The sequence below is a fragment of the Dermacentor silvarum genome, chromosome 5 (genome assembly GCF_013339745.2).
Source record: "Dermacentor silvarum isolate Dsil-2018 chromosome 5, BIME_Dsil_1.4, whole genome shotgun sequence".
Lineage (NCBI taxonomy): Eukaryota > Metazoa > Arthropoda > Arachnida > Ixodida > Ixodidae > Dermacentor > Dermacentor silvarum.
Window position 1 is genome coordinate 64263068 of NC_051158.1, and position 26463 is coordinate 64289530.

Here is a 26463-nt window from a genome sequence, read left to right on the forward strand (position 1 = left end):
GTTTTGAGCACTTGTTTTTGAGCATGATCATGCGGTAGACGCCAACAGCCCGGACCCCTAAAGTGCTCCACACTTAAAATTGACCTGGTAAGAGAAGAAGAGGACTGATGACCAAACACTGTTCATCTCGGTCTGATATTGTTCCGGATTTTTATTGCGATAGCAATTATATGCACACTTCATGCGGACTTCTGCCGTTGTCGGCGCCGTTGCTGTGAGGTTCCATATAAAGTCGAAGGGCAATAAAATTGTCGCTGCTGCACTGTATGTGCGAGTGAAAGCGTGCGGGAGACTGCACGCTATCATGGAGAGCGAACGCATGGTAGAGAGCAAATGCGACTTCCGCCGCGCGAAAGGCCGTGAGGGTATGCGAGGGAGGGAGAAAGAGAGGGAGGGGGGTGACGCTGTGCTGCGGCCCCAAATGCATATTTTGCAACCGTGCGCAAGGGGAACTGGCCACTCAATCTCCCACGCGAAAGGAGGAAAGCGGGAAGGCAGTACGGGAGGGAGGGGGGGGGGCGACTTCTACTCTTCTAACAACTGCGTACTTTACGCCGGTGAGGGCTGTTGCGCACACCGTATCTTGAAAGCGATCTCCAGACGGCTCTGACCTTTGTATGCGCTGTGCTTTCGCCGCTCAGTTTCCATTGAACCGATCGACCGCACGAACCTTCGCTCGCTGTGGCGGCTGCGCTTGCTCACGCCAGCGTTTTGACAGTGGTTGTGTGCGGTCATCGAGTGTGATCTATCCATGTTTGCTTGTGCGTGCTGACACCACGCTTGTTAATTCAGTTAGTAAGCGAATGTGTATAAGTTTATGCAGCCGATAAAACTACTATCCCTACTCCAAATAGCTCTCAACTAATTTGCTATCACCATTGATGCTTCGCCTTTCGGGCAAAACTGCGACATATTTAACAGCTTGGCTAATGTTAGCTGGGACACCTCGTACAGCTTTCACAGAAGCACGTGTTTGTGGTGCTGTAAAGAATCTGTGGCTCCTTCCTCTTGGATTTTGAAGATTACTGTTGCAGTGGCTGTCGAGATGCCAGTGACAAATCAGATTCACACACCTCAGGTCTAGGAAAAAAGCTTTATTTCATGGCTATAACCGTCAAAACTACACAAAATGACATGATTACCACAGGCTACGTACGAACGAATTCCATGCGTCGAAGAGGTTAAATCCACTTTGAGAAACGTCATCTGGAAGAAGTGAAAGAAAATTAAATTTTCGTTGATGAGCAAGCTTGGGTCAAAGTACAAAGTTATCAGACATTGTGCATGGCGACTGAATGTGTAGTGTATTCATCTTCACATCTGAAAGTCTTGGAACTCCTCAATTACCATATATCAGATGCTGTTGATGAAAGAAAAGTCTTGGTTTCATGGTTAACAATCGGTGTAATGGCTTTTATTTGTAGTAAATGTGGTTGCAGAATGGTGCAGACATTGAGAGCATTTGTGCTAAGTTCACTGCTTGCAGATTTAAACGATTATTTTTTGTGTCTGGAAAGATTTGTTGTTGGTTGGTCTATTCAAAGAAAGTTCACATTTTCTACTGGTTGGTTTGGATCAAATCTGTCTGCGGCAGGCCCCCGCCTAGCTCAGTCCTCAAGACCAGGAGCTGACCCCCATGATAGCAGCAAGGAAGTGGTGTCCAAGCCAGTGACTGAGGGCAAGATCTATTCAAAATAAATGCTCGAGTTTGTGTCTGGTCTAGCCCCTTCTTTGTGCAGTTGCCAAAATGTGCGTAATGTGTACCAACAGGCTTGGTTGAAAACCATTCTTCAAAATAAATGATTTGCTGAAGAATGTGTCCCTAGGACTGGGGAGGACATTTAGGAGCCCGCCGTGTTATGTTCGCACACTGAGATGTCTAGTTTCTCTGGTTCTAGTGCTTTTCTCCTTTACAAATTACTTACAATTATGTGGTCTTTCCTTTTTCTATGCAGTAGTTCATGTTTGCAGCCACCACAATGCGTGCTTAGAGCTAAGAAAATCATTCAATTAGCTGTTCAGGCAACCTTAATGACAGACGTAGTGATGTCTTAAGGACCCTTATGCCACAAAAGATAGCAGTGGCACTTAGCAATTTCATGTGCTACATACGCACACACATGCTCTTTTATGCCTTATTTGCACCAACGTGTTTGGCATCAAGAGCGAGAGAAATTCTTATTGTTGGCATAGCTGGTGCAAGAGAGAGCTCGTGGAATTTCACTAGTAAGCTAAGGATGAAGGAAGTGGCCGAGACCTGCATGACACGGCCTTCACCTTGTAAGGCGTGTTCATGTACACACAACTTCTGCATTCCTCTTGACCTGTGGCAACAAACGTATTTTCCAGTGACAGAAGTAGGTCACGATCATTGTTTGGAAAGCATTTTTAAATTTTTTGGTGGAATACACTGTTGCTGAAACAAATTTGTTGTTCCCTTGCACTATAGATGCTAAATGCTCTAGTGTGGGAAGAGATGTGCATGGCACATAGCTGGAAGTTGCCATGTAGAGAAGAGTCTCAGGGTCTCGGCCAGTAGCTCTCTACGATTTGTAATCATGAGTATTGTGACTGCTGCAGGTGTGCAGGCAGAAAAAGTAATGCACAGTCTCTTGTGAACAAAAGTCACTTCAGTGGATGGCCACAATAAACTGTGGCTGGCTATTTCAACAAAAACAGAAGCCTAAGGAGACTAGGAGGCCAAATGCATTTCCAGAACGGCTTGACAACACACTAGTAGCAGTAATTGACAGCAGCCACCTGGCGGATTTTCATGATTATGATGCAGACTTTTCTTATGGAATAAAATTATGGCATGAGCATTAGAATTGAGTACAAAACTAAAGCTGCAATAGGTGGCATTGCAATAGGCCATGCACAACTTGATACTTTGTCTGCTCGAAGGTCACGGAGGAGGAGAAGAGGAGGCGGAGAAATTGAAATGTGAAAAACAGTCAAAATTAATCCGGAGCCCTTCACTACAGTGTCCCTCATAGCCCTAGTGTTGCTTTGCAACTTTAAACCCCATGCATAAATCGATCGATCAATCAATCAAGCTTGTTCTCTGATCTTGAAGTTCTGCAACTTTGCCGTGAGAGCTACGAAGGGTGGGAAAAGTGCCTGAAATTGTCACTGGCATTTTTGCGTAGTAGCTGTATTTTGCTCGTACGATATTTATGGCCTTTTTTGTATCTATGACATTTCTCAGTGCAGTATTTACGTAGGTAAACGAAAGTGTTGCTCACAGAAAGTGGTAAAACTCTAATGCCAGTGCAGCAGAGAAAACATTGTTTATTCATGCTGTAACATAACTGTGTGTGCTGATTTTTTTTAACGTAAAACAAACACAAACAAACAAAAGAAAAACAGCTCACCCGTTTTCGACCTCCTCGTGTCATCTGTGTAAGCAAAGAAATAAATTAATCAGGAGCATTTCACACAAATTTGATTTAATCATGAGCCATTGGAAACAGCAACTTTGATGAACATAGCTATAACAGTATTTGTTGAGAGAAGTAATTTATCAGATGGCTAGGTGAGGGCAAATTGACAACTAGAAGCAAGGAAACACTGAACACGTTATTAACTCTTTCCGTACCGCCCGTATTGGGCATCGTTAGCTCTCTATCAATGGTTTGAAACGCCGCTTTCGAGGCCTTCCGCGCTGCTCACGGACATATCATACTGCGCTATCGGACTGTGAAAGAGGAGAACTACAATTTCGTTTTCTAAGCAGCTCGCTTTTTTCCCGCAAGGCGGTGATTTTTAAACGCGCTCCGAAGTTTCGCGATCGTCAAAGCAGAACGCAAAAATGTCCGGCTCCGGAAACGGCGCTAGCGTTTCAAGAGATCGCAGGTATCGCGATTCCGCTGCCTCTGCAGCTGATCTTATCGAAACATCGAATAGCAGCGAGTCAGAGGACGCTGACTTTTCGTCGGACTTCGAGTCTGAAAGCGACGACGACGCAAACCAGCCCGGAACATCGGCGACCGCAGCCCGGCACGCCCAACTGTAGTGCTTGCAGTTAAATTTTTGTAGCGGAATACCTGTTCAATGAAAAATTTAGATTTTTTCGGAGATAGTGCCTAATAGACGGCAATACGTTTTGTATATCTCATAATTGTCGTAACATTTTTTTCTTAGTAGATACAAACTTGTTCAATTTTATCGTACAATCTTGATTTTAACAATTTATATCTTTTTTATGACATACGTCTCGTTAATAAAACTTTTATGTGTGAAAAGTGCATTCATTTTGCTTTCTGTTTATGTAGTACATTAAATATTGAGTGCAGTGGTTCCTTCAGAAAAAAAAAAATCTGCCGTAACATACAAAAAACACCTATTTTCCCCATGGTAGGGAAATAGTTAAAATGTAACACCAAAATTGCCAGCTTTGCCCATTTTAAGAATAGTGGGATGTATGTAAACTGTCAAAGGTGCGTTTAATTGCTTTACTTATCAATTAAAGGCTTGTAATTGGCAGTGTGAAATGTTCCGATTGAACCTCAGAGTGCGCTAAACCAGAGCCAAAGGGAAAGTCAACTCGTCTTTTATCTTTAGTATTGTTCACGTGGTCAGACTTGATGCCAAACTTATGTATTTCGTTAGGCCAATTTGGTATGCTTTCCATACAAAGCACTGCCATCGGGTTACGTCTTGGAAAAAAGAAGTAGGCAGTATAAAGCTTTTGTCTAGTGTGTTAGAGTAGATATTCCAACGAATTGTGTGCTGCTACAGTCAGGTACACATTCAGGAAAGCACACTTGTTTATTTTCTGCAGTGTGCTGATGAATTTGTGGTTTGTCCTTATAGAAGCACGAGCCTATTTTGGATTAAGTATAGAGACATGAGAAATTTGTTTCCCTGTGAAATTCTCTGCTGAATACGCATTTATGTTGTCATTAGCATGTGCAAAGAATTTCAGTAATGACAGTCATTTCGAATACTCTGCTATTATTAACATAAGAACATTTATTTAGTCGTGCTGCTTGCCCTCATATGTGGCTTGCTAAGTTCACTTTCTGCGTATTAATTCTCCATATTTTCTGCGTGATAGCAAATGAAAACCGCTGTATTCACATCAAAGACATCATCTACAACATTACTGATGCTACAAGTCAAGACCAACTGTGGGTCATTTCTTTTTTGTATGTTGCTGCTAAACTCCGGAGCATTTTGCTACACAACATCATATCATTTAGCCTTATTCTAGTTTACAGCGAGTGTGTTCACTTTCAGCTATTTATGTCGCTATAATTTTATCACATTCACCACAATGGGCTTTGCAAAAGTTTGCAAAAGCTAAACATTGTGCTCTTTTGTTGGTGCAATGGTGAAAGTTACTTCTCCAATAGTGACTTTAATTTTGATTCTTGGTACTTGTCACATGAAAAACATATTTTGCGTGCCAGAAGTGCACTGAAGAACTTTCATGTTTGAAAGTGGGCAACTGGGATCACTGACTTATGTGAGCCACTTAAGTGCATACCTGTTGTTTTATTGCAGTAGCAGTAGTTGTTTATGCACATAGAAGTTTTCAGGAGATTGCTTGGGACTGCTTGCTTACAGTAGTCGCGGCATATATCTTCTCTGCAGTCTGCAAAAAAAAAGTATGGTTTATAGCAACGTTTGCTTGTATTTGTACAGAAGAGTATTGACAGTTGGTGCTTGCAACTGCTTTGCCCATGCTGCTTACAGTTGGCATAACACTTATTCCTTTGAGCACTAACATGGTGAGCGCACCTCAAAAAAAAAAAAAAAAAGAGTTGGAGCACTTTGTCTGAACACTTAATAATGAGCACACCTCAAATAGTAAAGTTAGTTGTACGACCTTACGCTTGCACGGAATATGAATTGTGCAGGGAAAGGCTAAGCATGTGTTTTCATCCCGTGCCTTTCCATTGACCTTTGATTTTCACTGGGCTTTGTGTTATTTTTTGATGGGGGCGAAATGCGAAAACACCCGTGTGCTTAGATTTAGGTGCACGTTAAAGAACCCCAGGTGGTCCAAATTTCTGGAGTCCCCCACTACGGCGTGCCTCATAATCAGAACTGGTTTTGGCACGTAAAACCCCATAATTTTTTTTTTTGTGTTATTTTTTATAATTAACCCCTTACTGCATCGTACACCACATATGATACAAACTGAACTACTAGTTCTAGCATAATAGAATAATAATAAAAAAACTCCATTAAAAGAAAAATGAGACATGCACCAAACCGTAGCTATTGCTACAGAGAAAACCCATACGGGTTCCTCGAATGGAAAGCCTTGCAGTTGAAGAAAAATTCGTCCTGGTCCGCGACTCGAACCCGGGACCACCGCCTTTCCAGGGCAGCCGCTCTACCATCTGAACTAACCAGGCGGCTGGCAGATGGCAGGGCGAAGTCGAATTCGTCAACAACTTGAAGCAAAGGCAAGTGTTTGATGTAATAGTTCAGCGGAAACCCGCTAGGTGGAGAGAAGTAAAGGGAAAATGAGACATCCACCCAACCGTAGCAATTGCTACAAAGGAAACACACTGGTGAACATGAACACATTTCACCCGATGACTGCCAACATTCGCTGTCACAATGCTTGCGTAATGAGCCACGACTAGGGGTGCGGGAAGATGGCACACATGAAGCTACCAGCCATCTGGGCTTGCCTAATTTTTGCACCCGCCGCAGATTACCTCAAAGATAGGGCGCACGGGTCGCGCATGCGCTAAGCAGGCGCGGACAGCCATGAGCAACCTCAGCGGGTGTAGAGGAGGAGACGCACGCTTACCTGCATCCTCACCCTCTAGCGTGCGCTTGATCACGTGACCTCTGACATCAATTAATCCACCACCCTTCTTAGCTCAGCCTCACACGCTTTCCCTCACACGCACAGCATGCGTATACGGCGGATGGGGCGCGATCTTATTATACGGAACATCACGACAAGGACGACGCGAAAATTTGCCTGGAGTATCCCTATAATTGCTACACCAATAAAAGGTATGGCAGCAGCTTGTCACACAACACGCTTAAGGTTCGTAAACAAACAGGTTATTTACAAAATCTTTACACTCCAAATTAGTGCACAGAAATTCCAGGGTGCTTGTTTACTGTCTATCAGCCTAGTGTTGTGCATTATATGTTATGTTTTTTACGCAACTCACAATATGTTGTTTTCACTGAAAAAGTCATTCTAGCCGTGCTGATAACAGCATACAGTTATTGGTTGTTTCGTGGAGGAGAGGGCCAGAGATTTGTTTCCTAGAAAAAAAAATACTACAAATTTGGCAGCAAAATGTAATGCTTCTACGTTATTCTGGAAAATAAAAATTGCAGCAGTGTTTATGATAAAGATAACATGAAGGCTACCATATTCCAAAGCTAGCAACATCAATAAACTTGGGGGAAGAGGAACGTTACCTTTCAGCTTGCGCAAAGCTCCTAAAAACTATATGCACGCAAAAAATTAGCACAACACCATAGTCTATAAATGATCCAGCCTAGATGTTGGAAGTTATAAGTCAAGTGTGATGTCAGCAAATTTTAAACAACCTTGTACTAGCTGGAGCTGCCAGAAATGCACTCCATTTCTAAAGCAATGTTTCAAGTCTTCTTCAATAGTTCCAGTATTTTTGCAAGTTTTCCGCAATTAAAATTACTTTTTTTGTGGTGATGAAATATATCCGTAACTGCATGGTGTAACCTACATGATGCGTGGTAACTTTGTCTTTTGAAATTGCAACCATGCATCTGAAAAATTGACGTTTTCAGGCATATACGGCCTAAACAAAGGCTCGTCAAAATTTTTTCACACGAAAAAGAAATTCATGCACTGTGGGGTCAAATTTTGATAAACAGTGCCCATTTCATTTCATATTCCCAGTTTTTAATAGTTGCAGATAACTAGTTTCCTACAATGATTACTATACATAGGGAGCTCCACTAGTGTCTAGAGCTGCAAATATGGTGGTTCATCCAGCATCGGAATTTAACGTATAACTACGTGTTGCTCTGCTAGTTGTTTGGAAAAAACGTGAAAAAAGCTGTGGAAAGATGCCCTTTCCAGTCCGGTTGTTTCTTCATATATATGTTTTACATATAGAACATGTAGTATTTGTATAAAATTTGTCCTTATGGTCTTGACGGCTTTGCGATTTTGCTAATTGATCATATTGTGTTATAAATGCAACAGCTTGCAATGATCGTGCACTTGCGCAATGACATCGCTCGTTGCCTTACTGTGCTTAGAAAATGATGAGTGCTCGGGAATTTAGAGATAAAATTGTAATAAATAACATCACTAGAACGTTTGAAACCACAGGCATGAAGATTAGACAGATCCATGTACTACTAACCATCATTCCTGTGGTAGCAGAACGATCACAGCGCCAGAGTTACCTCTAGTAGTTTTTGTGGAAAACTCTGACTGGGACCATAGCCTCCGAAATTGTGTGGCGCGCGCGAGCTGCTCACTCTCGGAGGCCATGCTGAAACAAAGTGTGTACTGTTGCAAACCTACTGTTAAGGTTTCGAACACATTGCGGGAGCTGCGTCTGACTACCAGCAGGATCTGAGCATGTCCAATCAAGTCTTGAGCATAATTACAATTGTGGTCCTTGTAAATTGACCTTTGTGGTGCCGCTTTGGATATGAGGCAGGTTTTCTCACCGTCTTCGTACGTGCAGTGACATACGTCGGACTCGGGGCACGATGTGTTTAGCACTTTCTTCTCCGGCTCTGCATCTTGACAGGCCTTCTGGCAGGCCTCTGGTGTGCACCCAACTGAAATAGGGCAAAAAAAAGTTAGATCGTACTTGGCCAAGTAGAAAAGCTTATGGAGAAAGCAGTATTATGAGGGTTTCTTCTACACAGTAGCGATAAACGATTCACCGAAAATTATGATACTCCCTAATGCAAAATTTGAGCGCAGCTGTATACGTGTTTTCATTTCGCTATGTATTGGCTGGCGCGGACAATCTGTCTAGTGAGGCACGTTGCAAATGGAGCGAAGTGTGGCGCGACTGCCTCGCAAATCGGGAAATCGCTCGAGGCAGCGCGTGGGTGACGTGGGGGCGCGATTCACAGCAGCCGCCGCAGACAGGCCTCCACTCATACAGCGCTTTGTTTCCATGCAGACGATGCGTGCGACTCTGGCGCCATCTCGTAGCTATCGTCGCCGCAGAGCCAGTCTTGCGCGGCTCTACACTTTTCTTCTCATACTTTCGCCATACCCTCTCCTCCGCTTTCCTCCTCGTGCTCTCTTCGCTATCGCCGTCTTTCGTCTCCCGCTGCGCTCCGCATTCGCTCGGTTACGCCGACGCTCGCTGCAGGTCTAAAACGAAAGCCTGCTTCCGTTGACGCTGATCTCGGTAGTAAAGCAAACCAAAACTAACCGTCGTCGGCCGTCATCATCATCCTGGAATTCAACAGAGCGGCCCCACGGTCGTTTCTTCGTTCACCATTTTTGCGCTTTTGTTGCATTTCCCTCCGGTAGATGTTCTAATGTACTGTCGCTGTGCAGTCTTTCTGTGTTCCTGGTACCAGCTTGGCACGGAGCTCGCTCAAAGAGGATGTCAGATGCAAAAAAGAAAGTCTCGGATAATGTCCGGTGGCACATTGTTTAGCATAGGTGCTGGCGGTGCCACTTTAAAAATATTTTGTTGTACTTGTGCACAACTGTTGCTTATGAGTTGCTTATAAGTTGGGACCATGTTTGCAGTCCTGCATGACCAGAAAAGCAGACTCTGTGGCTGAAATAGCTTTCGCATGCTCGACGGCACAGCTATCAATATATGCTGGAGAGAATCTGCACGTTGAATCTGCACATTAGAAAAAGCCTGTCGACGTCCTCACTTTAACTTCGGTTTAGTCGGGCACGTCCTAGGGCGTGGTCTTGTTGACATGTTGTAATTCCGGGAACTTTTTGTTCTTGCTCGTTTGAAGCACACAAAACGCGCAATACCTGACACGAGTCTAAACCGTAAAAGCGGCGTTATAGCGCGATATATGCACATGAAATGGCATCATACTAAAAAATAATGTAACTATTTTAGTAATTTTCAGTTTGAATGCCTCATTGATGTGCATAAAGCCGGCGCCGCAACATTTTTTTACTGTATCAGTTCAAATTGAAACCACATAACTGGTGTATACCAAGGTGCATCTTGAACACTGCGCTAAAATTGCTTTTCGCTACGCAAAACCAGAGTTTAGGCTGCGCCAAGACTTGTACCAAAAGGTCAAATGGCTGTTCTACTACTGATATCATAAGAAGCCAACAAACATTAACACCAAGGACAACATAGGGGAAATTACTTGTACTTTACTAATTTAATTAAAGAAATGATAAATTAATAGAAATGAAAATGGATGAAAAAACAACTGTCCGCAGGTGGGGAAGGAACCCACGTCTTCGCATTACGCATGCGATGCTCTCACCATTGAGCTACCACAGAACCGTCTTACCATCCACTTTCTGGGGTATTTATGTTTTACAACTAGAACTAACCCTGGGAGTGTTAGCCAGCGCCGCCACCATTGTGGTGTTTAATTCAGAGTTTAGTCTTATCATCGCAAACGACTGGAATGGGCCTTGGTGTTTTACTGGGTAGTGGCATGCACATTTGAGAGGCAGTGCCTTATCACAGTACACTTCCTTTGGACACTTTGCGGCGTTGTATAGCAACTGTCTATATTGCTTTTTTTTACTTTATATTTACTCATACAGCTGCAACTACTGGTGCATTTAATTCATTGGCTTTATGTTGTACGGAGCAGTTACGTACCACGTGGCTTGGCACAGTAGCACACGTTATCTTTACAGGTTGCCTTTTTGGGGTCTGCTTTCGGAACTGCCACCTTGCAGTAGTCTTCACATTTTGAGGCTAGACACTCTGAAATTAGATGCAACGGCGTTAGAATTTCTGCTAAATGCAAGAGCATTATAGTTTCTGCCTTTTCAACATTTGATTTTGACGCGTTGGTGCTTGGACTAATGGTTATTACTAAACATTAGCAGCTTCAATTCTATTTTACCTGTAACGGTTTCCAATGATGGGTGCTTGTAAAACAATCGTTAAAAATACATTATGTGGGTAACTCTTCAGCTAACTTCATTCTAACCTTGTAGAGTTAATTGGTGCTTAAGTCTTGAGTTGCTGCCTCTAATTGTGTTATGTCTTACAAATACATGTCATGATTGAGGGCATGTACTGTATGCATGGTTAACTATGACACCACTCAGTCGACCAAATTCACTGCAGTGACATCCATAAGTCTGAATGCAACTCATTTGTTCCGTATAACCTCATCAGCCTCCAGCAACTTCAGCACCTCTTGTAATGTGCAGCACAAGCAAACAATTTCATATTGTGAATATTTATCATAATTTGCATAGTGCGGGAGGAGGCACAAGACAGCAAGGGATGGCAAAACATGTCAACTTGTCTTTATTGCTTTGACGGTCCCACACTGTGGCAACAACCATGCTGCAACCGATGGTGGATCTAAGTGATGGCAGGGCCTCCCTTCCACCGAGACATTAGCAACAATGGCATCGAAATGCGGCCGCCGCAGCCGGGATTTGATCCCGCGACCTCGTGCTCAGCAGCGCAACGTAAGCCTTAGTTAACTGAGCCAGCGCGGTGGGTGAAGCACAACGCCTGCTTTAATCGCAAAGGTAAGCGATTTCTATATCGCTGAGTCCCACAGGCGGGAAACGCTATTATGGGACGCGGAGGCATGTGTTAGTAATCATATGCTGGCTGCGGGAGGATGTGGGTTCAGAACCACACTGCACTTTAAAACAATATGCAGCCTTAAATGTGCATATGGGTGTAAATCTGTTTATAACACACCATCAGAAAAGGGTGTACGGATGAGAGTTATAATCATATTTACACCATTTTTACACCCAGTTTACACCCCTGTTCACTTTAAGGATGTAAACTATTTTACAGTGCGCCGCTAGTTATCCACCGGCTGTTGAAATAGGTACAGGCGTTCCCCCCAGCCCGACACTCGGCTCTCTTGAGGAGTAAATTGTCCTCACTGTCAGACTCCGTAAACCGTCGGGAAGTGGCAAGTTGTAGGTATTGGCTTCCGCGTGTCGCGAACCGCGTGTTCTGCGTGACGGTCGCGTCCTATATCTCAATGACCTGGCGGTTGCCAATTCAGGCAATGAGCGTAGTTTGTTCCTTCAAATCTCTTGGGACTTCGGGTGTCGGGGCGTGCGGGCTTTTCGTATTTCGCCTGCTTTGAGAAGCCCAGAAAAATAATACGCAAGATATAGCAGGTGGCTGCGAAAACATAGCGCAAAAAAAAAAAAAAACGACCGAATGGGTTGTTTTTAATGCCACGCCCTGCATTAAAAATTATAAACTTGTTGAAGTAATCTCTAATTTAGCCGATAATTAGCACGCAAAGAATATTTGGCAATATAGTAGACAGCTCATTACCGAACACCGTAGGTCTATTAATCGTATATTGTACCAGTTTTTTTTCCCCACTGCTTGGCTAAAGTTAGCTGGGACATCCGGTTCGCATTTGTGATCTTCAATTTCTATGCTTTTGGAGCTTCTTACCATCTTCGTACGAACAGGAGCACGTGTCGGCCGCCGAGCATGATACTGCGAGCACCTTTCTATTGGGTTCGGCCTCCTGACAAGCTTTCCGGCAGTCATCTATCGGACAAGCTGCAAAGAAAAAAGAAGCTCATGAACTCGCCGGCAAGACTGGAATGCATGAAGACACGTCTGCTTTATCACTTCATCTTGACCTGGAGCGTTGACGGCTTTATCATGCTTTGTAAAGAGCAGAAGGCATGCATTTATTGGCAAGCCTATCTGTACGGCCCCGTGCTCAGGTTCCTGTGACCTTTCTTAACACACTTCCCATGCAAAGAACGAGTCTCGGCCGTCCAGGCGTTTCCTTTTGTCTACCGAGTGCTGGCAGTCATTTTTATCATTCTGCTGTGAATGCTGAGATATTAAGTGGCACCTGCTTCACAGAAAACTAACTTTTTGAGGGCGCAGTTGGCGAAAACGAGGCGGAATTGTCTGGCTTGCCTGGGTTTCAACAATGGCGGCACGGGAAGAGTTGGCTGCAGCGACGATGGTCGCTTTCCCAGTGTCGGAATTGTGGTGGTGAAGGTTTCTCCACCGCAAGTAACTAATTAGACCTATACAGTCGGGTGCAAGTTTAGAAGGCAGCAGCATTTGTCCCTCAAAGGCGGATGCTCACGAGCCTCCACCAATGGGCGCGCACTCTAGACTGACGTCATGAGCAGGATGGCCGGTGTTGACCCCGCCGACGGAGAACATGGCAGCCTGCGCTTCGAACTGGGCTGAAGCGGGACTATTTCTGTAGTCGCGGAGGCAATCGGCTGCCGCGCTTTGGTCATCTGTGCGGGGCTCTCCTGTCTTCTTAAGTTGTACCCGACTATAGAAAGCTTTAGCAAATCATGGTCGGAGCTTCAGCTTATTCGTACTAATGATTGCAAGGAAGATTTAGAGCCTCTGGCGATCTCTCTCCGAGTGGATGCGGCTCGACAAGAACAATTGTCGCCGATGCCTCTGTGATGTACTTTTCATGCCGCGCAAGCAATAACGCGTCGCATGGAGGATAACAAATTAGCAGGCTTGACTTTATTCAAAAAAAATATCGCGCTTTATACAGACTGTTCCTGCGGCTTCGCCTATCCGCAGTCCAATAACAATAAAATTCAATTGACAATAAAAGACAGCTGAAAGTAACAAATGAACTGCTGGTATTGCAATACTGAGAACTCTTCACAATGAATCAGCTATAAAGCAATAGCTTGGAAAATTTTGGCAGTGTTCTGAAAAAAAAAAGTTGACACAGAAAGGGTTAAGCGACAACCAGGTGGAATCTATTAGCAGCTTATTTTTGTAATCGCGTGCATTTCTTGCGCGCTGTGCAACGATCATGCTGTATAACATGAACTGAATTCCGTTACATGTCGGAAAAAGCGGCAGACGCGCACAAAGTAACGAGTTTCACGCCATCAAGGTTTCTGCTAGCGTGTTTGTGCTTACCGTCTTCGTCTCTATCATGCTAGAATCACTTGTAATTGACTACAGCCACTGTCGTGTTAAGTTACACCGAACATTTGTTAGAGTGAAAGTACTACTTACGTGGTGCCGTTGTTGTGGGTTCTTGCGGTCCTGCAATTTAGGAAGGGAAATTAAGTGCTTTAAACGTTTGTTTTAGCAGCCGTTTGAAGAGTTGCAGCTGGTGACTTGCTTTCGTGAAATAGACTTTGCTCATGGGTTCGCGGACGACCACTGTAAGCGATAAGCACGCGTGTCATGTTGTGCATGTGCAGTCGCTTGCATTTGCGGGCACTTGGCTGTGCAGGGAGCTTGGTGATAAGTGACTAGCCAGTTAATTAAAACGAAAGTGCCACCGTTGCCAGCACTTGTCGGCAGCCAGCACGCATAATTAAGCTGGCAGAGTTTCACGAAACTGATTACCCCTACACAGCTGCTTGTCCAGCCAACGCAAAGCTGAGGAGCTGACCATGCTATTAATGATATTTGAATGGCACAGAGTATTGAAGCCTTCTCTGCACATAATTAATAGACGCGTAAAACGACTTGTAAGGGAGCCATGTAGTTCATTACTGCGACAAGTACTAAGCACCTTTCTTATGGTACTCTGGTTCTGCGTTTTCACTTGAGAGTTTCCCCTTAAATCTCTATAACTGAGCCGCATAACTCTCAACGTAAAGATCTTGACTGTTGAAAGTGACAGCGTTTTACCTTAACGTAGATGTTAGTGATTAGTGAGAACACTACCCTCAATAAAAGAAATAAAAAAGTTACACCATTTTGCGATCAGTACCTTTTCACTATATTTTGCATACTTTTCTTTGAATGGACGCAAACAACAAATTAAATTATGGAAACAGTCACAAGTATGCTGCAAGGAATCCTTTCGTCCGTGTGAACAGATCTAGCTGCTCAAAAAGTGGACAGCCTTCTCTAGACAAGGCCATATGTACTGATGCGATGCATACAGAAATATTAGAAAATAAGCGGGAATTTACGTATAACGACATGATGTACCTAAGAGTAGGCTAAAGCAAATGGGAACTTATGTCAAAAATGTTTTCTGAAAAATCGAGCATGTCGGAAGTAAAACAAAAGAAAACAAAAAAATAACGTCTTGCTCCTAAAATAATTCATACAAGCTTGGAAACGAAATCAAAATGTTCTCTGGCATCTAGGAGTGAGACTTTGGGGAAATGACCTTGACTAGCAGGTTCACCAACTCCTATGACATTTTGAGTCAGACGTTGCCAGTAATGAATCCAATAAGTTCCTGCTGACTTGTGTGTCGAATAGTTTGAGTTCAGACGTCGATTTTGGGGAATGAAATATGAGTAGTATAGTTTCTGGTTGCCAATTCATGATGCGCCGAGTAGTTAGCTAAGGTCTGAATTCGAAAACTCCGCAGAATAAAGACTGCCGCACAAAGTTCGGGAGCGCCAGAAGACTGCAATCAAAAATAATAAAAAAAGAATTCAGGACAACTTCATTTCTGAAGCAAAGTGCATTACCGCTGAAGCTGAGAGATCCGTTGAACATTTTTCAGTCTATGCAGCCAGCGATTCTGACGGAGTCATGCAGGGTTGTCACACATGCCACTGAAGCATAAAGTTTAGCCACTAAAAGCTCACACATGTAGGATGCATTAAGAAGTCACGAAATATTTATAAAACTGATTTGACGCGTCCAAGCGTTGATGCACGAACGAGGGGAGCATATATGCTGGCGTATGCTGCTTGAAGCAAGCCAATCTGAGGCAAGTGCTGTGTCTGCAGCCACACCGCTGAAAAGATGGCGATTTCTCTGCAACGAAACGGTGGCGCCATCTGTCGCCGCGTGGTGTGCTTTGCCATAGTGGTGACAGATGATGCCACCGTATAATTGCAGTGACATTGCGTGCCGCCTGTGTGACGGTAGGCTAAGACTTCATCCCTCGAAATCGAGAACGAACCTGGAAAAGACCGCCAAAGTAGTAAACTTCCTTTGGACAGTTAGGGACTGGATAACAACTGTCTGCGTTGCTTTTTATAAAATTTAATTTACTCATACAAATGCAACTACCGGTGTTTGTAATTAAGCGGCCTCGTGTTATATTGAGCAGTACGTACCCTGTGGCTTGGCACAGTAGCACACGTTATCTTTACAGGTTGCCTTTTTAGGGTCCGCTGTTGGGACTGCCACCTTGCAGTAGTCTTCACATTTTGAGGCTAGACACTCTGAAATGAGAATCAACGGCGTTAAGAGTTCTGCAAGATGCAAGGTCATTATAATTTCTGCCTTTTCAGCATCTGCATGATTTTGATGCATTGGTGCTTGGGCTGATGATAACTACTTAACATTAACAGCATTCGCAGCTTGAGTTCTGTTTTGCCTGCAACGATTTTTACGATGGGTTTCGACAGTAAATCAGTGGCTGAAACTACATTACGTAGATAATTCCTCTGTGAACATCTCATTTTAACCTTGCAGATTTTATTGGTGGTTAAGTCAGTTGCTGCGTATAATTGTGCAATGTCTTACTGATACATGTCATGATTGAGGACATACACTGTATGCATGGCTTATCATGACAGCACTCGTCGATCGAATTCACTGCAATGACATGCATGAGTCTGAATAGAACTCGTGTTTACCCGTCTAACTCCAGGAACTCTTGTGCTGTGCAGCACAGTCAGACATTGCGAATACTTAAATTTATTTTGCATAGGCGCGGGAAGACACGAGGCAGAAAGGGATGCCAAAAATGTGATCTTTTTTGCCTTGATGAACCTACAGTGTGGTAATGACCGTGCTGCAACCAATTGCGGATCAAACTCGGGGGCCTTGGGGGCAATAACCCCCCCCCCCCCACCCCCGCTTTCGCTTTTTGTTACCTGTACCACATTCCGTATTTCGGGCCTTAGCCAATAAAGTGAGGAGTAGGGTTGATGATTAATATTGGAAAGGTTATGTTCGAGAGAACGACATTTCATGATTGGCAGTCAGCCTCTAGAATCTGCACAAGACTACGTTTATCTGAGCCAATTACTCATATGTGACCTTGATCATCAGAAAATTGACAGAAGAAAAATGGTTTGGAACTCTTACGGCTATACAAAGTCATGACAGGCAGCTTTCTGCTATCCTTGAAAAAAAAAAGAAGAAAAAAAAACGCATACAAGCATTGCATTCTACTGGTACGAACATATGGGGCAGAAACTTGAGAAGACTTAAATCTTTTTTGCCGGGCCTACAGAAATCTAACATTGTGATCGACAGTTTTTTACACGGTGCTAAACATTTCCGTAGGAATTTTATTCTAGCAACGCCATGCACCGTCTGAAATGATGACTGAACTTTTACTATTGGTTAGATTTGACAAATTTTGGCAGGTTGGTAGTCAGGAAAAATGAATCTTTGACTTGAAGTATCGGCGAAGCTAGCCTCGAGTGGTCCAATTGCTTCCTCAGTGAAACGACGCAAAATTTTCACTTTGGTCGACTCGGCATCATAACTTCTAAATGACAGCAGCAGTGAAAACAGAGAAGCTTCTGTCGTGTTGTCTAACTTTCCGATCCGACGTCTAGGCTGTTTAAGTGTTGATTCAAACAACGGTAGTGCTTACGAGTGCTTGTTTTGATAATTGTGTTCGGCTAATGTCAAGTGCAACTTAATTTTTACAACCGTGGCTTGCTTTTATCCATCAGCGTTTCGACAGCGTATGTACAAATTATTACGAGCAATCCTATCCGTCGTACATGTGGGGTTTTCGCTCACACGCTCTGCAGTATATTTCATACTGACATTCGACCAAAGGTTGACTGGAAGTCTAATATATTTTACAATTTGAACACCACTTGTGCAAGAGTTCTCATTCATTACTGTACAATATTGCGCAACACTTAACATTACGGTACAGCACTGTACAGGAGCCGAACAATGTGCCAGTTGAACGCACACTTGACCACCTTGCTTGCACAAAAAAGCTGATTGAACTCAATAATCAAGCATCATGAGGTTCCTGCATTCTCCCTGACCTGACAACCACTGCTTCGTAAGCCTAAAGAATGCAGTTAAAAACTAACCTGGTGCCTGCTGCAATGAGTAAAAACGAATGATCCCTGCACAATAGAAACTTGCCCGTTTTCACATTTGCGAAGCTACGCCTTTCCCGCATAGCATGGACAGCACTACGGGTAGTGTTGACGCTAACGACTCTGCATAAGTTTTTTTTTTTGCAAAGTCTAATTTACAAAAGTTTGGAAATAGGAGCCAGGCACATATTTTGTATTTTTCATAAATTTTGTACTCTCGGTACTTCTACAAAAAATAGCAAATTAGTACTTTCAGTTATGTTCCTTGCGGCTTCCTTGAATTTTAACATAAGAATTCTAAAAATCTGTCTGAGCAATGGTTATTGATTTACATCCATTCCAATGAAAATCAGAGATCAACCTTTAATTTTATGTATCACGGTATACCTTGCGACTACTACGTCTTGAAATAAAACGCCAAAACACAAAAGGACCGAGAGTGAGCACATTTCTAGCAGTAAGGAAAGAGTTAAGGACTGCGTAATGAGCGATGGAACGAAAAATGTTAGGCGAAGTAATGTTAAGGGACAGGAAGACAGTGGCCTGTATTGGAGAGCAAATGCGAGTAGCCAATATTCTAGTTTACATTATGAAAAAAAAAATGGAGCTGGCAGGCCATGTAATGCGTAAGGTGGATAACCAGTGCTCTATTACAGATACGGAATGGGTGTCAAAAAGCACGGAAGTTCATTATTGGACTGAAAAATGACCAGGTGGTGCGAATTGGCAGGTACAACTTGGAATCAGCTAGCGCAAGACAGGGGTAATTAGAGGCCGTTGGGAGAGGCCTTTGTCCTGCAGTGGACATGAAAATAGACTAATGGTGATCGCGTTCCATCTATCTACAACAAGAGCGACCCCCTGGCCCCTTTTCAACATTCCCCATAATGCTACCCACGATTTGCTCCCGGCTGCAACACAGCTTCTTGCCAGAACTCTGAATGAATTCGATCGAATTCACTTGACGGATGAATAATGAATAGGTATTGAATATTGACTGCTTGCAAGAAAACATAGCTTCGCGCAACATAAGCGAGCCGGAACCCTGGAGCTTTACGTAATTATCTAACAACCCGCATGAAACAAATCCTACCGTTCTTGCTGCCCACAATGTTTTAGTGTTTTTTAGTGAGAACGATGTATGTTGCACAAATCCCGAAACAGCTGCGCATTATGCTTGTGAATGGCAAACTTTCTCTGTGTGTTTTTCTCAGCCTGAGCTCGATATTCATTATTTCATCCTTTGAGGCTTGACACTCTGAAATGAGATGCAACCTTTGTGGTTAAGGCAGGCGTTAATTGTTCTTTGAACTTTGTCTGCTATACGGTATTTGGGTTTTACATGGTTTTCGCTCTTCTCCTTTTTCATGCGCTTCTAAGGTTTATAAGCCACTTTTCACGAAATGAAAGTTTCATTTGGTAGTCGGCGCACTGTCTTGTGTCTTGTTTTGTCCCTGCTTTAGCACCGTTTGCTTTGAAATCATGCACCAAGTGTAGCTCACCTATAATCGTGTTATTGCTCGCTGTAGTTCATTCCGTTCCATTCATGGTAATCGGCGTTAGCAGGGCACTTGGTCGTGATAAGTGGTCGGCTATGTCACCGACTTTTCGCAAAACATTTTGGCTGTCGCAAAACTTCAGTTTAGCCGAAAGTTCGCTCTTTAAGAGAGAACACTAAAACAATTTAACTTGTTTAGCTATAGTACACCTGTGCGGTTCTTCGTTGTCTGTTCAGTTATGATGTTGGCGCCAATGGGGTTAATACTGTTTTTATTTTCCATTGGTTATGTTTATTCCATATCTATCTTTGCTTTCTGCCTAATGTGTTGATTATTGAACCACTTATTTCTTTCCATATATACTAGTTGCATACAACTCCGTAACTCATAGGTGTTCTTTTAATCTTTGTTGAATTGCCCCTCCAACTTGAGCCTATGAAGGCGTGCATTATTCTGTAAATAAAGGAAATAAATAAATGAGGTTATAAAAGGTTGTCCGAAGAGAAAACTGTTATTGCGTCCCAAAGCGAACCATTCAGTCATTTTTATGACGCTGTATCCTGCTTAATGATTTTTTGGGCGTTTACTCTTAACCAGCGGTCCCAAAAGTGATTCGAAGTAACTGACTTCGCCCATTGCCCGACTCGGCAACCGTCTGGAAGTGGCAAGTTGCAGGAGTTCGCTTCCGCTTGGCACGATCTACGTGCTGCACCACGTGACGATGGCAGCCTATCGAAATGACCACTTGGTTGCCGATTCAGGCAATGCACGGAGTCCTTTCCTCCGAATAATTTTTGGGACTGCTGGCGTCGCGGCGCGCTGGCGCGCAATCGCGTGGCACTTTTAGAATGTTGCGCGCCGAGAGGAAAAATAATAGCGCAGGACATATAGCGCCAAGAAACGACTGAATGGGTTGTTTTAGATTTGCAATAACAGTTCTGCCAGTGTAAGCCATGCCCTGAATTCAACACTTTAATGCTTTTTTATTTATATTCTCTAAGTAGCCGTATAATTAGAATACAATAATTATGTTGGCGGTGCAAGAGTACGTATGACCAAGCACCGCATGTCTCATAATCGTACATTGCACTAGTTTATTTAACTGCTTGGCTAAAGCTGGCTGGGACATCTTGTAGAAGCACTGGATCTGGAATGACAATCTGTTTTAACGGCGGAGCTATTAGTCGATCCTTTGCCGTCCGTCCGGCGTCACGCAGGTCACGTGACCAGGAGAGAAGAGCCGAGCTGGGGGAGGGCAGTTCACGTGACCAGCAGAGGAGGAGAGATGCCCTGGGGGAGGAGGCGACCAATGAGGGGCCGTGGGCACGAGGAGAGGCGATAAGGTGTTTCTGTGCGGCGCGCCCTTTAAGATAACGCGCAACGCGTAGAGCTGCTGCAGACGCCGTCAGCATTTCCCCGCGTTCGCACCGCACGGGCACGGTGTCTGTGACTGCAGCCGTATTTTTCGACCAGGGAATTGGACACTCGTGGAGTAGCGTCGGAAGTCGCTGCCTCTTACCGCCTCGCAACGTTTCAATATAAGTTCCTGTTGTAGATCTCTGTTTACTTGTGTTTACCCAATTGCATCACGTGTAACACATGCACTTGTAACACTCGGTGTAACTAACACAACTTCACTGTTCGACCATCTTCACGGAGTGGAAGGGGCGGTGATTTTTTGCATTATGTTTTGATCTACCACTTCTATACTTTTGGAGCTTCTTACCGTCTTCGTACGAACAGGAGCACATGTCAGACGCCGAGCATGTGACAGCGACCACCGTTCTGTTGGGTTCTGCTTCCTGACAAGCTTTCCGGCAGGCATCTATCGGACAGACTGCAAGGAAAGAAAGGTTCATGAACTCGCCTGCAGGATTGGATTGTTATGAAGACGTGTGCTTTATCGCTTTATCTTAAAGTGAAGCATTGACCGCTTTATGATGCTTTGTAAAGAGCAGAAGGCAGACATCTATCGGCAAGCATCTATCTATACGGCTCCGTGCTCAGGTTCCTGTGACCTTTGTTAACGTTGCCTTTATTAAGAGAACGAGTCTCACTCGTCTAGGGATTTCCTTTCGTCTACTGAGTGTTGACAGTCGTTTTAACACGATAGCGTTAAGGGCCCCGTGTCGCAGAAAATATGGCGTCCGCGTCGGCGTGCGATGTCGGTGTCTGTGGCGGAGAAAATCATCCCCAACTACCCCGACCGCGCAGGCCCTCCATGTGGTGCAAGGTTTTGGTGAACAAAAATTGAATTTCTCACAGTGAAATCCCTCAGAAAAATGGTAAAGTACGACTTACCATTCGGCGTCGGATTGTAATTTGAATGTATGAGAAAACATAATTCTGCTATGAGGAAAATCACACAAACCCCTTTTCCAGCATTTCTACCAAACCTACAGTCGCGCGCTCGGGTACTTGCGAAAATGATATCCAGATGGCGTTTGCATCCTCGGCAGGTCAAATTGGGACGTCACCTGCTAATGCGTTTTGAACACGCGCGTGCGTCGGGGCAGTAGCAAACAATAAATTAATAAAAAAAGGTGCTAGGGCCTTCACATTTTAATATAAGACCACTTATATTGTCCCTGGAAAAACGTCTTCCAGCAATGTATTTCGGTTTAAAAGTGAAGCCGACTTTAAGGGGATCGGTGTAAGCTTGGTCTTTGTAAGCTGGCTTTCCCTCGTTCTGTGTCGCAGTGAATGATGCCTACTTGCCGGATGTGAACGATGCGATGCGAACGGGTCCCGATAACGTTATCGCGTTCTACTCTTAAAGGCGAAGCTTAAGTGTCCTCCAATATTTTATTTGTCTGCTATGAACGCTGCGCTGTTAAGTGCCACCAGCTTAACAGAAAACTAACTTTTGAGGGCTTATTTGAAGAAAACGACGCGGTAGTCTGGCTACCCTGGGTTCGAACAATGGCGACGAGGAGTGAGGCGGCTGCAGTGATGTGTACATAAATAGCTGCAGTGATGACGCGGCCGCCTTTTCAATGCCGAAGTCTAAGTTTTTTCTGGACGTTTACTCACCTCGAGTAAACGATTAGACTTGAAAAGTTGTGGCAAGTTGTGCTTGGAGCTTCAACTTTTTTTCAAACGATTGCGAGGAAGATTTAGAGCCTCTGGCGACCTGTCTCGCGTGGACGCGGCTTGACAAAAATGGTTCGCCGCCGGTGCCTTTTTATTATTTTCATTAAGGGAGAAAATGGAACCTTCTAGATCATTGAAACGGCTGAAAAAATTCACCGGCGAATAATATATTCCCTAATGTGAAATTTGAGCGCAGTTCTATATGTATTTTCATTTCGGGACATATTGGCTGGCGTGGACAATCTGTCTGGTGTGACACGTTGCAGACGGAGCGTAGTGTGGTGCGGCTGCCTCGCTAATTGGAAGATCGCGAGAGGCAGCGCGTGGGTGACGCGTGGGTGCGATTCACAGCAGCCGCCGCAGACAGACCTCCGCTCATGCAACGTTTTGTTTCCATATATGGTATCGGTGGCGTCATCAGGGAACAGACGACGCACGCTACTGTGGCGCCATATTGTTGCCATCGTTGCCGCAGAGCCCGTCTTGCGTGACACTACGCTTTTCTTCTCATGCTTTCGCCATACCCTCATCCTCCGTTTGCCTCCTCGCGCTCTCTTCGCTATTGCCGTCTTTCATCCCCCGCTGCGCTCCGCGTTCGCTCTTTCATCCTTCGCTGTGCTCCTTCGCGCAATTACGCCGAGGAACGCCGACGTTCAACGCAGGAACGGGCGCCTAAAAGCTGTGCTCTAAAAGGAATATATTCGGTACATAAAAAAAAGGAAAACGATCGTCAGAGTGTCTGCGAATCATTCAGATGCAGCTGTGCATTCCATTCAGATGTACATTGTGCGAAAAAGAAAAGTAGGATAGCATTTTGCGTTTGAAAAGCAGTCAATAGTATGACTTCGCCCAAACGAAAGGTTGGTTAAATAGAAAACTAAAGTTAGCGCCATTGTAATTTCCAATTGGCCGCAACTATTTCTCGCACTACTAATGTCGCCATGTTCTTTGCACTATAATTGACCACTCTGCGAAATGCGAGTGAATATGTTAGTCTAGGTGTGTTTGAAATTGTTTTTCAATTTAGTCCTGCATGCCCTAGTAGCCTGGTAACAGTTCGCATAAACAGCTGCTGCTGTTTTCTGCTGACGTTTCTTTAACTATATCTGCATCGAAAGGGTCACTTCTTCTTGCATGCTTAGAATAAGCAGAAACAGCACTTCACCGAAATGAAATAACTTAGAGATACCTACTAATTCACTAATTCAGCACCGGTGGGTGTTACTGGAAGTGTAAGACTGCTGTTTACAGCATTCGATACCGAACGCAGTTTTTGTCTATTGCACGTGCTCCCTATGACATTTACTTCAAAGTTCGTTTATTCAAAAAAATAATTCACTTCATCTCGTCATGGACAAGTCTAGACGAATAACCTTTTCTTTGCTTCATTTGTTCAGTGTTCCCAGACGTGACTGCTGCAAGTACTCAGTGATCGCGCCAGGCCTGAGCTTCGCTTCGATATCGGCTTAAATCTGTAGGTATGCGGCTGAGAGGTACCTGCATTTTTGTGTTTGAGCTGAGAAACTTGTTCCGAGTGATTGTGAGCGCACGTAAATACAAGTTCTGGCCTCAACGCAGGGTTTCATTGCAATAGAAATTATATGGCCACTCCAGGTGCGTTTCCGCCGTCGTCGTGATGTTCTGCATAAAGTCCAAGTGCAATAACACCGTGGTCGCGCGCCGTATGCTGTGGGTGCGAGTGAAAGCGTGCAAGGGTGAGCCAAGAAGGATGGTGGCTCGATCTTGTGCGCGTAAGGGAGGAAAACGGGGAGGAAGCTTGCTTTCTTCCATTGCGTGCAAGGTAGCAGGAGAGAGGACGGGGGGGGGGGGGTGTTCTACTCCGGCTGCGTATGGCGCGGCTGAGCGCAGCTGTGCGGGTCTTATCTTGAAAGTGATCGGTGATGGGTACAGTTTAGGCACGCCGAGGGCTGATGGCTTCGTGTACGCTATGTTCTCGCCGCTTAGTTCGCGTTGGAGCGAGAGGCAGCACGAAGGGCAATTCGCTTGCTGCTGCTGCCGCGCTTTCTCATGCTAGCGTTTTGACAGCGAGTGTCTGCGGTCATCGAGTGAGATGTGTTCATGTTTGCCCGTGCACGCGTGACACCATGCTTGTTAATTTAGTTAGTAAACGAACGCTTACAAGTTTATACGGGCGATAAGACTTACTACCCTTACTTCGTATAGCTCTATAATAATTTGCTATCACAATCGATGCTTCAGCCTTTCGGGCAAACCTGCGACATTTCTTGTTTGAAGTTCTCGCTTAGTGACCCATCTCCCGGAGGCCGGTGTATTGACGACTGGCAAATTTTTGTTGTTGGCGTCGTTGGTAAGATCGCCTGCCACTTGTGTGCCATATCGGCTTCGTTGTCGGCGCATTATGGCATGTTTGGTCTAAAGATAGCTCAAGCAAGGTGAATACAGAGACAAGAAGATGTACCAGACAGCGCCATTACGGTCATCTTCTCGTCTCTGTGTTCATCTTGAGTTGTTTGGCAACCATGAACTCGTACACACTATCCCAACCTTCTGTTGTATCTGTTGTACTGCGGTGCATTGGTGTTTCAGTGACCCTGTCTAACGACGACTCGGTCATTTTTCAGCATCGTGTCAGCATCAGTGTCGTGCTCGTCTACAGCGAGCGTGGTCACATATAAGGCGAGCGATGTCGTGCCTGACAGCTGCTGGGAAGACTCGGCAACAGTACTGAATTGTGCTAAACGCCTAGATCCCATACCAGCAGCTCTATGGCCGGATGGAATGCGCTGGAGACAACTCGGCGGTGCGCCCTGGTTCTCGGCATCACACACTGCATATCAACACTGCTGTCGGTAACGGTAGGAGCAGCTTCGAGCCCACATTTTGAGCAATCGATCTGGGTTGGAGTTCGCAGAGCTCGACAGCTTCTGTATTAGGCGAACGGGCTCCTATACTTTTTATTGAAATGCAAAGCTCCATTATTGTTACGGGGATGTGTCCAGTCAAGAGGTTTATTTGCGCTGTTTACCCGGAGGCAGACAGGTGGGCCACCACAAAGATGAGTGACAAACGTAATACATCGTCGTCGTGTTCACAATACCTCAACAGCTTGTTTGACTTGAGCACTATTACTGGCTCATAACAATGTATGTTGGAAAACCATTTCGTGGCCCCTTTAACTCTACTGCATATGAATGCGAACATGTGCATTACAAAAGAATAAAGTTCAAGTCTATAATAATACTTTATGTACATGCCAAACAAATCATCATTTGCTTTTTAGAAGCTTGTTTGCGAAAAAGTTGCACTGTATACACAGTACGGTTCACCGATGAAGGCACCACTCGCCTCCTAGTAAAGCGAAAAAAAAAAATTCTGCTTCATTGAGAAAAGGGCTGAATACAATATGCATTATAATAATCATGCATTTAGGTCATGTTTCAGAATGTAGTCGGTTGCTGAATATAACTGGGTGCTCTCTGTAGAAAGGTCGACTGTGTGGTATATTGTCTTTAATTATGTGTAAATTGCCACACGGTCCTTTCATTTATACACACATTTCTGTCGCATCCCTAACGCTGTGCAGTGAAATTTAGTGATGTCTAAAATGAAATATAGTCTTACCGGTGCACTGCGGTACTCCTGTTGAAAAGTCGCATTCTTTTCCAAGTTTGTCGCATATCTTCTTCTCTTCTTCATTGCATCTTGTTCGCTTTTTGACTGTCACGGTGAACGGAGGAACAAGAAAATTGTAAAATTAATCAG

At 44.3% G+C, this 26463-nt stretch overlaps 1 protein-coding gene across 1 annotated transcript; it reads right to left on the minus strand.

The window, feature by feature from the left end:
* Positions 1–1079: 1079 nt before the first annotated feature.
* LOC119453415 (uncharacterized) lies at positions 1080–26429 on the minus strand. The gene is made up of 10 exons (XM_037715442.2): positions 26323–26429; positions 21353–21463; positions 16163–16270; positions 14139–14168; positions 12567–12677; positions 10770–10877; positions 8653–8766; positions 5492–5599; positions 3375–3398; positions 1080–1206 (listed from the first exon to the last, which is right to left on the minus strand). Exons 2-10 carry the CDS (start codon positions 21375–21377, stop codon positions 1139–1141), a joined length of 696 nt encoding a protein of 231 aa, XP_037571370.1. The 5' UTR covers positions 21378–21463; positions 26323–26429; the 3' UTR covers positions 1080–1138.
* Between the last annotated feature and the right edge of the window lie 34 nt (positions 26430–26463).